Source organism: Rhinolophus sinicus, chromosome 3, assembly GCF_057876585.1.
Source record: "Rhinolophus sinicus isolate RSI-liver-muscle chromosome 3, RSI-T2T, whole genome shotgun sequence".
Lineage (NCBI taxonomy): Eukaryota > Metazoa > Chordata > Mammalia > Chiroptera > Rhinolophidae > Rhinolophus > Rhinolophus sinicus.
Window position 1 is genome coordinate 99,238,884 of NC_142503.1, and position 14,465 is coordinate 99,253,348.

At 48.4% G+C, this 14,465-nt stretch overlaps 1 protein-coding gene across 2 annotated transcripts; it reads right to left on the reverse strand.

Moving 5' to 3' along the window:
• Positions 1–1,802: 1,802 nt before the first annotated feature.
• KCTD7 (potassium channel tetramerization domain containing 7) lies at positions 1,803–11,814 on the reverse strand. 2 transcript variants are annotated; one of them, XM_088796799.1, is made up of 5 exons: positions 11,473–11,758; positions 9,594–9,763; positions 6,132–6,310; positions 5,192–5,564; positions 4,225–4,458 (listed from the first exon to the last, which is right to left on the reverse strand). In XM_088796799.1, the coding sequence occupies exons 1-5, from the start codon at positions 11,614–11,616 to the stop codon at positions 4,371–4,373; spliced, it is 954 nt and encodes a 317-aa protein (XP_088652925.1). In that variant the 5' UTR covers positions 11,617–11,758; the 3' UTR covers positions 4,225–4,370. The 2 variants fall into 2 exon arrangements, with proteins under 2 accessions (XP_019573170.3, XP_088652925.1); XM_019717611.3 differs by having other exon boundaries at positions 1,803–5,564; positions 11,473–11,814.
• Between the last annotated feature and the right edge of the window lie 2,651 nt (positions 11,815–14,465).

Consider the following 14,465-nt stretch of genomic DNA (forward strand, 5'->3'; position numbering starts at 1 on the left):
TCTTAAAAGCTCTTATTACATTCCGTGTTGTTCGGAGATTTCCCTAATTTCGAATGAGATTTCTTTGCTCTTAAAAGCTCTTATTATGCTCCTCATTGTTCGCGGGTTTCTCTTAATTGTCAAATCATGTTAGAATGAAACCGTGTTCTAGAATGCCGTGTTGTACCAGAGTTTCCCCCACTTCTGGAACCGTGTTAAGAGTGAAACCGTGTTATAGAAGTGCTGTGTTATACCGGGGTTACCTGTATAATATTGTGTGTCAACTGTAATTGAAAATTTTTTTAAAAAATTTAAAAACAATAAAGCATAAGCATAAGCTCTGACTTAAAAAAAGTTTAAAATCATGTTTAAAAAATAGAGAAAGCTAATGTACATGATAGGAGAAACGTAATGGTAAGGAATCAAAAGACAGAAAGTTAAAGTAAATAAAAGCTAAAGGAACAGCCTATTAGTTAAACAAATCAAAATGAAAAGTAAGTAAAGCCAGCTAAAAGGTCATCTGCAAAATGATAACAAAAGACACATAAGCAAGGTAGAGACCTGGAGTCCAAGGGCCAAGAGCTCCATGCCAGGCACACAGTGTCCCGAGCTAAACCAGAGTGTCCCGTTTACTTTGCTCTTGACGCCAGGGGTCCCTGAAGGAAGCCTCCTTTCCCACATGATCATGCTGCACAGCACATCTGTATGGTTAGACCCAGGATTGCACGTGTCCTGGGTCATCCCACCAGTGTCAGCCAGGGGGTCCTCTCTCACCTGCTATGTTACCCTCCAGTCACTGTCCCACAAGTAGAGGGCCCTTCTATTCCGGGTAGGCACTGAGGACCCACCTATGTCCTAAATTCTCAGGGCTACTTAAGACCTACACATCTAAGAAAGTCGGTTTAGTGCTCCTTCTAGAGTATTTGCTTTTCAAATCTTAACAGGTGAGGCAGGTGAAGCCCTGAGCCTGTGAGGTGGGATGTCCAGTGGGGGGCTCTACTGCTGAACATCCATGAGGATCTCAGAAAAGGGCTCTGGATTTGCATCCTGGCTCAGCAGCTATGGGCCTTCGGGGAAATCACACATCCTGGAGCTTCCGTTTCCGACTTGTAAGGTGTTATTGCTATGTGATGTGTGAGCCCTGATTAGGTCACAGAATACACTTGGCACAGATGATGCAGTGTTTGTGTTTACAAGTGAGAATAATCAGAGATTGAAGGAGAGCAGTGGAGGGTGGCATAGCTGCCCAGTACTTCAGAACTCACCTTTCTGGGTTAATCCATGATGTGACTCCTAGGGCATCTTGATGACAACATTCATTAACCAGCAAGGTGTCAAACTCCACTTTCAGAGGAAGGGCATTTTATACCCCCAAGGAAGAGTCTAACCACTGAGGCTTACATAAGCTTAGAACTACTATCTCCCCTGGAAAGAAGTGGGTATCTGACAGGAGGGATTTCTGTTGGAACTACTGCCATGGGTGTGGGCCACACAAGTGACTACACCTGTGCCATCTTCTGCCCCCAGAGACCTCTCAACATGAGGGCACAGCAGTCTGCCTGGGCGAGGTGGGCACACTCCTACCTGACGGGGCAGAGACGAGGCTAGGTAAGTACAGAAGGACCTTCGTGGGGCCTGTCCGCCTTTACTTCAAGTCAGGCCAGACGTTCAGCTGCTAATCTCAGGGAAGAGCATGGCATTTATAATAGTGTGGCATCCCCCAACATACCACATTTTAGGGAAAAATCAAGACATATTTGCTGGCCAACTGGTGGGCCGAGGAGGGATGAGTAATTCTCCAAAAGAAAGGCACAGCACCCAGGTTCTCGATGTTCATTTTAATGCCACGTGAAAGAGCTGAGGCTCCACGCACCAAAGCGCACACAGACAGGTCAGGAGCGAGCACGGAGTGTCATTCTGTGTACATAACCCACAGCCACAGAGACGCTGAGCTCCCTCCCACACTCCAGAGGCAACTGCCTACTCCTACACCCAGCCTTTGTTCCCACCTCCTCCAGCCCCTCACCAACCCACCCTCCCCCAATTAACATATGTATACATACATGTTTCTTCCAGAACTCCAAAAAGTGCCTCCCCCACCCCAGCTCCCAATACTCAGGCTTCTGATGCATAAAGCCCCCTCTTTTAAGGATCATGAGGCAGACACCGCCTTTATGAAAGAGTTCCAACAAAATGGTACCCAAGAAAGCTTAATCACTTATATCACAATTAAATATAGACAGAAGGTATGCAGAAGGATAATGTCTGAAATTCTACCTGGGATCAAAATGCGCAGTGTGCGTAGTTTTTGCTCTGTTGTTATTGTAGATCCTAACCTCTTCAGGGTCTGGCTTAGGCCAAGATCACACACTGAGGTTCACCCTACTTTGTTTTGCAAATGTCAATTTCCTAGTCCTCCAGTGAGCAACCCAGACCAGAAAGACTGTTACAGCTGATTAACCTGAGGCATAGGCTCAGACAGCTCCCAGAATATCCTAAGCTCCAGGAAGAAAGGATAGAAGCTTTAGGGCATAACTAACTGCCTTCCAAATGATAAGCACTGGATAGCCCGAGGTAGAATAAGGATGGTGGTGATTTCTCTTTCTTCCTCCACCTGGGATGGTGTGATGTGTTTCACTGTGGTTTTGTTTCAGCCTTTTTTTGTTGCCATTAAGTTTTTTATTTTCGTTGAATTTTGTTGGGGCTAGCATTGCACCATGCAGTCCTATCTCCTAAAACTTTCACCTTCCCAACCAGTGAGCATGGCACCTGGGAGAAAAGGTGCCCAAAGTTAGGAGGGAAGCTCCAAAGGCGGGCACTCTGATCCATTGATAACCACTGGCCTGTCGCATGGCAGGATGAAGCTAGTCCCTTGTCAGGATAAGAGGCATTCATTGGCATTATGCACAAGAATTCTGTGAAAATATACTACCTTTCTATTGGGGAGAAAGTCATCCTTTGGAACCTTCCTTCCTGACCCAACCCCTCTTATGCTCTGAGCCTGGCCCTTTAAGAGTTAAAAAGGGATCCAACTGGTAGAAGTCACTTCCTCAGAGATGACCTTTATTTGGAGGGGCCATTATCACAAACCACCACATCTAAAAGCACTTTACAGACTGGCCTTGGCTTCTCATCAGAGAATGGCCAAAATAGGCCATGGATTCTTTCACTCCATTTAGAAAGAGCTCAAAGTTGGACGCCAGTGTCCCCGCTGCTCTTCCTGGTCTACTTGCTCACAATGGCACAGAGCATACCACCTTGAGGACATCACAGAGGGACAGAGAAAGCAGGTGTCCCTAACAAGAGGCACAGGAACAGCGTCTCAGTAGCCCCAAGCAAGTCCCCAGGGCCGGTTTTTGAGCAAACCAGCCACTCCTGTCTGACATGTATGGACTCTAAATAGTAAACACTGTGATGCTCTACACCAGGGTGGGAAAGACGAGGGGCCAAGGCCGGACCACTGAGCACGGGGCTTAATTCTCAGCTCTCTACTCACACTGACTTCCTCCTGAACGGCTTGTCAAAAACATGAATTTGTATGAGGCAGTAATACCAATCAGAGCAACTAAACAAAAGACTTTACTGTCAGAACAAGGCGAGAGCCATGCTGCTGGGCTAAGCAGAGATCTCAGCTCCAGAAAAATGACATCCATTTGTGGGCGAGAACAACAGAGAGAACATGTATCTGGGAACCAGGACGACTGACTACACTTTCCTCTTATGTCTCAGTCTGTATCTCTGCTCCACATTCTAAGAGTGTAGAACTGTGCCCTGCAATCTGTTCTCACACAAGAGCCAGGAGGTTACTGCCCCATCAAAGAATTCAGCAGAGGTCTCAGGGTTGGGCCTTCTCTTCCTCAGAAGAGAAGCCCCCCCCCCCCCCCCCCCCGCCGCCCTATCTCACCAAACTGCTCTTGGAATACTGAGACCAGTGAGGCTGTCCTCACCAGCTTTTCACATATGAAACTTCTCCCTACAAGAACACCCAGGAACAGTGAAGTGTAATCAGGTTTACTGCAGCTCAGAAATGTTATGCTCCAATTAGTGGTGCTTCCTTTAGGAGAGGCATGTCTATACCCTGACTAGCCGCCCCTGGCTGCAGACAGAGCAAGAAGAAAATGCAAGGGGGGCAGAACTGTGCAGATGGTTTTCTCTCTGAACAGTGGAGAGGTTTGCTGCTGTCTTCCTGCAGCTCCTGGGGTAGCCATGCCTCTCACCCAGCCCTATCTTTACTTCCCCAGAATAAATACTCTCCTAGAAGGAGAATGTTAGTGGGATAAAGCAACAGCTTTTAAATAGTAGGGGGTCCCATCCAAGGAGGTTCACCACACACTGGATCCTGACACACGAAATGGCAGCCAAGGAGGTATTCTGAGTCTCTAGAAAGGGTATTACATCTCGAAGATAACAGATCTAGGCATTGTGCCTGCTGGACTTAGGGACTCTTCAAAAGGCACCTCTGAAGTTAGCCTTCCAGCCCTGTGAGCAGATAACCCTTCACGCGAGGAAGGTTGGTAGAGATAGGAGAAGCCAAGGCCCATGCAGGGCTGTAAACACTGCTTTTCTAAGGCCAACCTGGTGCATGGTTTTGGCAACTATGGTTATATTGCCAAAAGGTGATGTAGAGTATGTTCTGGGAGGAAGAGTCTTTCCACATTCTGAAACAAAGCATGGGGCTATTCTTGGGGGAAAAGGAAAGATGCTCTTTCTTCAGCCAAGGGCTGTGGGGTGGTTACTTGGGTAAATCCCACATGGTGTTCTGTGTTCATACCTATACACTGAGCACAAGAAAGCAATACCTGAACAGGTATGAGGAAATGATTATGTCTATATTCATTGGTGATGTGGCTCTAAAAATGGCAGAAACTCTCTTACAAGGTCAAGAAGTGACAAAACCTTTCTGGACTTCCTGGTCAAGCCCTAGCTAGCCAAACCCCGTCAGCTTCAGGCAAAGACTACGGTGCCTGGAGGAAAGGCCAGGTGAGTGCAGGCACCAAGTCCCCATGGGCCAAAGCCCATGCCTGACCCCAAGGTGCAGCCTGAGAGACCAGAGCTGCATCTCCATCCACTTGGCGCTGTGCCTCTGCACTCGGTCCTCACCTCAGCAGGTTCTGGGGCAGTCAGATCCACCTTCCAGGGATCTCACTCCCAGAGCCACTAAGAGAATGGACACCCTCCCTAAAGGGACTCTGTTCCTACCAGGACTACTCACCACCATGTGATCTTGAACTCATAGATGGGGCGCTTGCAGTAGTAGTGGTTGACGAGGTGCTTGTCACACACCCCAATACACTGGTGGTCCACGACGAGGCCCTGGGCTGAGAGGTCGGTGACCAGGCAGTGCAGCAGGTCGTACACGTCGGCCACAGCCTCCCAGGGCCCAAAGGACACGTCCACTTCACAGTGGTGCTCAAAAAGCTGCCCATCACTATCGCTCCGCTCGAAGCGCAGGGAGTTGAGGAGTGGACACTCGTAGGGGGTGATGGGCATCTCCTCCTTGAAGACACAGACCTTGAGCTTGGCAAAGCGTGCCTTCCGCTGCACTGCGCGGAGCCGGGCAATCTCCACAATCCGCTCCAAATGGTCTATGGGAGTGAGCACGCCCGGTCACTGGGGATGAGCACGCCCCGTCACTGGGAGGGGTGAGCGCACCTCCGCCACTGGGAGGGGTGAGAGCATGCCCCCGTCACTGGGAGAGGGGAGCGTGCCCCCTCACTAGGGGGTGAGCGCCCCCCATCACTGGGAGATGTGGGGGGCAGGGCGAGGCAGTGGGAGGGCACGAAGAGAGCCCAGTGACCACTGGAGCCAGAGGGAAGGGGCAGAGTCCTGGGGGAAGGCAAATGCAGGGTACAGACTTAAGGTTTATGGATCTCCAGAACAAAAGAAACCAGAAGGATGGGATGAGGATGGTCCTTTTGAAATGTGACTTGATGATTGTCAAAGGCGGTCCCTCCTTACCCTATATTTTCCCAGTGGAACCAAGATGGGGAACAGACGGGACAGAGATTCTCTCCCACCCTAAAGAGCATATGTGAACCCTGGACCCAGAACCTGTTTCGGGGGAGAGGAGGCACTGACAGATGCCTTACATACCTCACTGCCCCCAACCCAGACCCACTGGCCACCCAGGGCCTGGGCAGCCGGCCCCTCACCTCTGTAATAGGGCATGAGTCCCAGGAACGCCTGGCGCACTCTCTCCCCCTTCAGCGGCTGCATGTCCTCCAGCCGCTCCAGCAGGGGCCCAATGGCATAGTACTGGGCCTCTCGGTACACAGCCCGCACACGTTCCCTGGGCGGCAGGTCCCCTGAGCGCAGGAAATTCAGCACGTCTCTGAGCAGGAAAGAAAGGAGGTGGTGAGGAGGGGCTACTGCACCGGGCAGTGTCACACAGCGTTTAGAGCACAGAATCTGGAACCAGACCGCCAGCTGTATCACCTTGAGTAAGTAAGTGAACTTAACCTTTCTGTGCCTCGATTTTCTCATCTGTAAAATAGGGCAAATAAGAAAACTACTCAATAATGTTATGAGAGGATTAAATTAGTATATAAAAAGTGCTTAAAAAATACCTGGCCCAAAATAAGCAAGCCCTAAATAAATGTTAATAGTTGTTATTATCAGTATCATTATAATTACAATTATTATTAGAATAATATTAGGTATTGTTATTAGGTACATATAGGAATAATAGAACATTACCAGCCTCTTTATAAATATTTTAATCGTGGTATAATTAATATTCAATAAATGTATAAATCTTAATTGCACCATTCAATTACTTTTTAAGTATTAATATATCCATATAACCACTGCTTAGCTCAAGAACTAGAACACTTCCATCTTCATTTTTTTTTTTTAAAGATTTTATTGGGGAAGGGGAACAGGACTTTATTGGGGAACAGTGTGTACTTCCAGGACTTTTTTTTCTTAGTTGTGGAGGGCGCCATTCAACTTCAAGTTGTTGTCCTTTCAGTCTTAGATGTGGAGGGCGCAGCTCAGCTCCAGGTCCAGTTGCCGTTGCTAGTTGCAGGGGGCACAGCCCACCATCCCTTGCGAAGTCAGGAAGTCGAACAGACAACCTTGTGGTTGAGAGCCCACTAGCCCATGTGGGAATTGAATCGGCAGCCTTCGGAGTTAGGAGCATGGAGCTCCAATCGCCTGAGCCACCGGGCCGGCCCCCACTTCCATCTTCTTAATGCTTGCTTGTGTCTCTTTTCAGTCAATCCTGCAGAAGCAACCACTCTGCTTCTAGTTCTGTCACCAAAGATTCTTTTTGCCTCTTCTTCATATAAGATAGAGTCATAGAAGTAGAGATTCATATAAGTATAGTCATACGGTATGTTTTCTTTTGTGCCTGGCCTCTTTCCCTCAACCTCAGGTTTCTGAAATGTACTCACTCATATGTTGTGTGTAACAGTGGTTTGTTGCTTTTTATTGCTAAGTAGCATCAAACTATATGGATGTACCTCCTCCTGTAAGTTATTTTACCCATTCTCCCATTGCTGGGCATCTGAGTATCAGTTTCCAGTTTGAGGCTTGTAGGAGGTAAAGCTGTGATGAACATTCCTATAAAGGATTTTTTGTTAATACATGCACCAGTTTCTCTTGGGTAGACACTGGAAGTAGAATTGTTCACTCACAGTGCATGTTTAACAAAGTGGTTGTAGCAATTTACATTCCCAGTAGCAATGTATCCAGCTTCTATATCCTTGCCACTAATATTCTTCTATAGCTATACGGAAATCAAATTACTACCCCTAACATCTAAACAAACTGGTTCCAAGAGTAAATAAAATCACATATTGCATTTTCTTAAAATAAAAATTCAGTTCTTTTCATTCTCTTTTCAGATTCTTTAGTGCTAAGAGTAATCAGATCCATCACTGGTAGATGTGGGAAGGGCTTTTCTGTAAGGATCTGTGAGTAAACCCCAAGATCAAGCTGTTACCAGATCGTAACGCAATACCAGATAACACTCACTGTCAATCTGCGCCAGCCACCATTTGTGTGTTATTCCATTGAATCTTTTCAATGACATTATGGGATCAGTGCTATCTTATGTCCATTTTATAAATGAGGAAAAAGTGGGGCTCAAAGAGGTTAAGGAACACACTTGCTCAAGGAGCCACAGCTAGCCAGAGGCTCGATGCAGACACAGTTGGCTCTGAGCCCACACCACACCCACAGTGGTCCAGACTTTAGTCCAAAGACACCCTGCCTTGATCAAGTGGGAAACTGCCTCCATGGTGGGTGCATGGGGTACATGAACTACCAACAGAGACGTTTACCCCACCAAATGCCCTAAACTCCTATTTTACTTTATCTGAGTCCTTTAACAACTTCACCTGCTGCTGCTGAATCATAGGCCACTGGAGCCCAGCAGTCTGAGGATAAATGCCATAATATCCTGCTTTCTGCCACACCCTCACCTCGCTCTGCCACTTTCCAGGTGTGGTGACCTGAGCATGGGCACATCAGCCTGCAATCAAACCCTATTCTCCTTCCCCACAACCCTTTTCCAAACTGGTCCTCTAGGATCTTAAGCAAATGTTCTCATGGTCTGAAAAACATACCCCCAAGACAAGACCTAGCTAAAAGTGCTGAGGGAGCTGCCAGCTGGGGCCAACACTTTCCTCCCCCAAACAGCCTGTAAACAAAAACCTTTTTATAGCTCTGCAGTGATGTGAAGCTTTGTTTTCTCAGCATTGGAGGCAGCTGACAGCCCAAGAGGGAAACCCTGATGCTTCAAAGCAAATTATTTGACCAGAAGTTTCTTTCTGCGAATAAAAATGACCCTTCTCCCAATGTGCAAAATCCTACTTGGCGGCCATCTTTGTTCAAGGTCAAGGGCCAGCTGAGTTCTTTAGTCATTTCCAAAGTTAGACTGAAGGGGAAAAGAGCTTCAGCCATATACTCTGAGAGGACCTCGCCAAGGGTCACACCAAGGCTCTTTATTTAATCCACATAACAGGCCTGCGAGGCAGCTATAATTATTTCTCATTTTGCAAACAAGGAACCTGAAATTAAAAAGTCTTTATATTGCTTACGTGTAAGGCTGTCAGAAATCCTTTCTTGGGAAGGGGTATCTATTTTTTGAGATTGCTTTTCCATGTTTTAGTGTTAAAATAACAGTACTAATTGAAGGTTGTTTTGTTTTTTAAGACTTTTCTTGGCAACATTAAAGGATGGTAACCCCATGTGCCTGTCCCTTACCTTTTCTTACACCATGTTCCCTTCCTAACTGCAATGTTGAGCCCCAAAATCTGACCTGAGGGTATTCTCCGAGAAGGCGTTTTGGAACTTCCTCACCCCTACGTGGAATCACACCTATTCCTTTCCACACGAATGACAACTTCACTGTCTTAAACTACATAGGACAGAAGCAATTTCATCACATCCAGCCAGTATGTGTTACCTGGCATTTCTCTAACTGTCCTGTCCCTCTGGGAAAGAATTAAGAATTTTGATCTAATTCAATACGCACGTTTATTAAATTCTGTGAGTATGCTATCTCCTCTTCTAGATACTATGGAAGACACGAAAGCCCAGATCCTTGCCCAGGCCACTCACTTGCTAGGACTACAAAGCTGATCGTAGAGGGAGAGGGAGAAACATACCCAAAGTGTGTGCCGTCCCGATCAATGAAGTACCGGCCCTCAGCATCGGTGGGGATGTAATGGCGTCCGCTGAACATGGCAGCCAGCATGGTGTCTTCGTAGCGCCTCAAGGTAGACAGTCGTGTGGTGAAGTAAGCCCCTCCAATGTTAAGGGGGACAACCTCAGGAAACTGGAAAGAAACAGCTACATGTTCAGCCAGGGAAGGGAATGAGAGCCGGGCAGCTCCGTCTGCAGTCTACTTGGTTCTGATTAATGCCTCACCATTCACTTAGTCACCCAAAGCCAAAACCCAAGAGGGTTTCTGAACACTCTTCTCTCTCCTTCCTTTCACCACACTCACTAGTGGCCAAGACCTATCCATCCCCCTCCTCCTCTATCTCTGCTCTAGAGTTCAAAGCCTTCACTGTCCCCCTTGTACTTCCCAAATTTACCATTTTTGTGCCCTTGCTCATGTTGTCTTCTCTGTCCAAAACGCTCTTACCACTCTCCTTTGTCCATCTAGCAAATTTAAGTGCCCAAATGGTTGTTCACTGCATAGAGGCACCTGGATGAGTGATCTGCTAGCCCCGATGTGTGCCCTTTCTCTAATTCACACCAAGGCACCATGTAGGTTAGCAGTATCCGGTCATTCTAAGAGCTTCTATTCAAGTTCCCCTACCCTGTATTTCCGCTGTATTGTCTCTTGCCAATCCCCAAGACAGAGTTAATTAAACTCTCCCTCCATTGCACCTTCACTGCATGCCACACTCTCCTCTATTATAGTGCCTAGAACAACAAACAGATTGTCAATTATTTCTCTTTCAGCCCACCCTGCTAGACCCCAAGCTTCCTGATGGCAGGGACAACATCTTGTTCACCAATCATGAGGCCACCCACAGAAAGGCTTATGGATGTTTGATGAATAATTCCTTCTTAATCTGTAGAGTGAGATCAGTCCCCAGGTCCAGGTAAGGTTCTGGAGGCAAGGTGCAGAATAGGGACTGATGAAATAGATTTGCCCTGAGAAGCTCTAGGGCCTCCCTAAAATGCTCAGGACCTTTTCTTTCTTTCCTTCCTTCCCTCCCTCCTTCCTTCCTTCCTTTCTTATATCTTTCACTCCTTGTGATTTGGAGAGAAACGAGGCCAGTTCTCTCTAGTTTCCAACCGTCCTCCTCCAATTAACTAAAATGTTGGCGCAGTGCATGCTTTTCAAAATTACAACATCTCTCTGGCTCCAATGAAAGTCTGTTAGCTCCTCCTTGCTACTCTGTCTTCAGTGCCCAGCAATGCCCTACCTTCCCTCCTCTTTTTCCTTTTCTTGAGGGTCCTTTCAGGTGTTAATATGAGACTGTCATACACAGTAAGACCAGTGAAAGCCACGGAGCACCGCAGCACAGCAGCGAGTGAGGGTAAGCCAGCGAGTTGTCAGGTGAATGTGGACACATCTACCAGTTGGTGCTTCTTATCTGCACACAGTCCCTTACTCCACTCTCTGGGCAGCTGGAGACTGGGTTTAGGCAACCACCAGAGCCTCCACCTGGATTTTCTAGAGGACACTATCATCTCTTGGGGCTCCAAGGTTACCTTCCCACAGTCTACCCTCCCTCCTCTAGTTGGTAAGGGTGGGACACAGGGACGGGAGTAAATCGACCTTGTAGGCAGTGAGTACTGGAAGGAGGGGGTTGGGGACCAGGTGACCTCTAGAGCAAGGAAAACCCACCTGGTGCATTTTAGGAGGGGGCGGGCAGGTGAGTACAGCTCCTCAGCCACCACCCTCAGCCTGACCCCTGACCCTCAAACCGAGCGTTGCTTACATCCCAAAGGTCAGCTCCACCCAGTATCTGCTTCTCCCTCTGCGCCCCTTCACCCCCGTCCCTGCCTCCCTCCAAGTCCAGGTACCTCCTGAGGCAGCAGGGGCAGCGCGTGCCCCGCCTGTGTGGCCGTCGGGGTGGCCGGCTCCAGAAAGTCGTCTTCGGCGTCGGAGCTGGACATGGCACCGTCCGGGCGACGGCTGTCTGGCTCGCGCCCCGTGACTACCACCATCCCTTTGGCTCTGGGCAGTGGGCGCGGCTTCGGGCAGGCGGGCAGCGGACCCGGCACTAGCGCGGAGCAACGCCTGGCATGACGCAACGCGGCCGGCTGGCTGGACCGAGGGGCGAAGAGTGCAGCGCGCGCGGGCCTGGGGGAGGCCTCTCTCAGCCAATGGAGCCGCTAGCCGGCCACCGCGCAGACCGCCGGGCCGCCGGCCTGACGCGGTCGCCTCCTGTTATTGGCTGAGTCCCTGCTTGCTCCGCCCCTGACTGGCGGGAAGCTCGCCCAGTCCTGGAGCAGGTAGAGCGTCAGCCTGCGCCTGAGTGGCCACTGGAACCGGCCGGCCTGTCTACCTTGCTCTGATTGGCCCTCTGGCCAGCGGGCGCGCCGTCTCCTCCCGCGATCACTGGTCCCGCGGTCTGTACGGCCGCGCGCGCCCACCCTCTCCGAATAGGGTCTCCTGGTTGGCTCTACGGTGGCTCCGGCATCGGGGGCGACACCTAGTGATTGAGAGGCGGGAGGGCTCATGACCTAGTCGTTCGTTAGTCTCCAGGCTTGCGGGTCCTGCGCTGCCTCGGGCGTCGAAGGCCAGGGAAATCCGGGGTGGGGGTGGGTGGGTGACTTCAATGGAGGTGGAGGGGAAGACGGCTGAGGTCACCGAGGTTGTAAGAGAGGAGGGGCAGGATTACGACATGAGCTACCCCGCTTTAAGCAATGAGGGCAAAACCTGGGTTTCCAGTCCTTTCCGATCATAGGAATCGGAAAAAACTCAGAATAGGGGCAGTTGAGTTAAATTAAGAATGACAGTGATTCTCCACCTTCTCCATGCCAGTTCCTCCGCTGGGTACCTGGGCACACAGATGGAGACAGGCCCTACCCAAAAGAGCTCAGGCTGGTGAGGCGGAGTCCAGCCTATCCCACACATCTGTCTGCAGCCTTGGGTGCTGTGTCCACAAGTATGTCTGGGTGTGCGCAGAGACTCTCCTAGGAATCAAGGTTTTAGCTCTCTCAAACCGTTTTACACCCAGTTTCTCATTTGATTCTCACATTGTTGTGACAGAAAAGGAAAATGAGGCCTAGAGGATTGGAACAGTTTCCAGGAAGTTAACAATGAGAGGCACAGCACTTCCTCTGTTGGACCAATCCCATTCCCAGCTGTAGTAGTCTCCTAGGTTAGTGTTTTCTCCAACTGTAGTTGCGTCAAAATCACTGGAGGGGAACCTTGTTAAAATACAGATTCCCCATCCCTCCTCCAAAGAATCTGATTTGGTAAGTCCGAGGTGAAGCCCTTGAATTTGCATGCCTAACAAAATCCTAAGTAATTCTGATGCTGCAGGTCCTTAAACCACACTTTGAGCAGCACTGTTCTAAAGAAGGCCCCCAGAGGCCTATCATTACCTGCTCCAGCCTTTCTCAAAAATATCTATAGCAAGATGTCCTTTCCATCCTAGGACAATTAGGGTGTTTCAGCTGTAACAGAAACCTCAACCAAAAGTGGCTTAAATAATAAAAATAGTTTTATTATCTTACATAACAAGAAGTCTCTGTTAGATCCTGGATTGGCTCATTAAATAAGGAGTTACCTGGACCCATTAAGTAAGGAGTTACCTGGACCAGCTTCCTTCCATTTGTTTACTCTGCCAGACAGCCTCTCCTACCCTACGAATCCACAAGAGAAAACCACAAAACTAGGGGCTATCAGGGAGACATTTATTCCCACACTTTAAAGCCAGGCTGTATACAGAAAATGGGAAGGGATTCCAAAGGCTCGGGAAGTAGGAAAATCTAAACTAAATGTACAATTAGTTTTATGTTGCTGAAATTGTTGGAGTTTTCATCTTACATTTCTACTGAGAATTTCCTTTAGGAATGTAGTTCCCCAGTTGGTTGTGTTTACACAGTGGGGAGAAATCCAAGGTCAGCAGCCTGGAATGAGGACTTGCTGAGTAAGTAGGAAGCGGCTGGAGCAGGCTTTCTGGGAAAGCAAGGCAGTTTGCAGGCAGCTGCTATCCCCACCCCAGTGGAATGACTTCCAGGCCAGTTCACATTAGGCCTGCAGGGAGGGTCAGTGAAACTTTGAGGGAGGGACGCCCATGCAGAGGTGGGAGCTGCTCTCAGAACACAGGAAGTTATAGCCCTGGGATTACGTCTCCAAGAGTCAACCAAATAAATAGTTCTACAGGCATCAAGCCCTGAGATTAGTAAACTGGATTCTATTTTCTATGCCTCCCCAAAGAAAAGAACTTTGAATGTGGACAAATCGCTGCATTCAAGTGCTGATTCAGCTCCTGAATTTTCTCTCCTGATTCTAATTTACTGAATAAATAATTTAACTTTAGGAAATGAAAAAAAGGAACAAAAGCACATATCTTCTTTTCTACATTACCTTCTTTTAGTTTTCATTTTTATTTAAATAATTTAGACATATAAACAATTATAGGTATAACAAATTAAAACGTATGTATTCAGAAACTGGGGAGACTTCTGGTCAAGATGTCAGAATAGATAAATGCTGTGCACACCTCCTCCCATAAAATTACAACTAAACCACAGAACAACCAGCATTGAGAATTGTCTGAAGACTAGCTGAACAGAGGTCCTATACCTAAAGATATACGGAAAAAGTCAAGTCAAGATTAGTAGGAGGAATGGAGAGAGAGAATAGGCACGCCTACTGTGTGGAGGTTAAGAAATGTGAGGGACATCTCAGCTGTGGAGGTCCCCCTTGAGGAGCAAGGGGTTCCAGCCCCATTCTGGGCACCCCAGCCCAGGGTTCCAGTGCTGGGAAGAGAAGTCCCTACAATTTCTGACTGAAAACCAGCAGAGATTGTGGCTGAGTGAGACAGAGGGCAGCTGGAGTC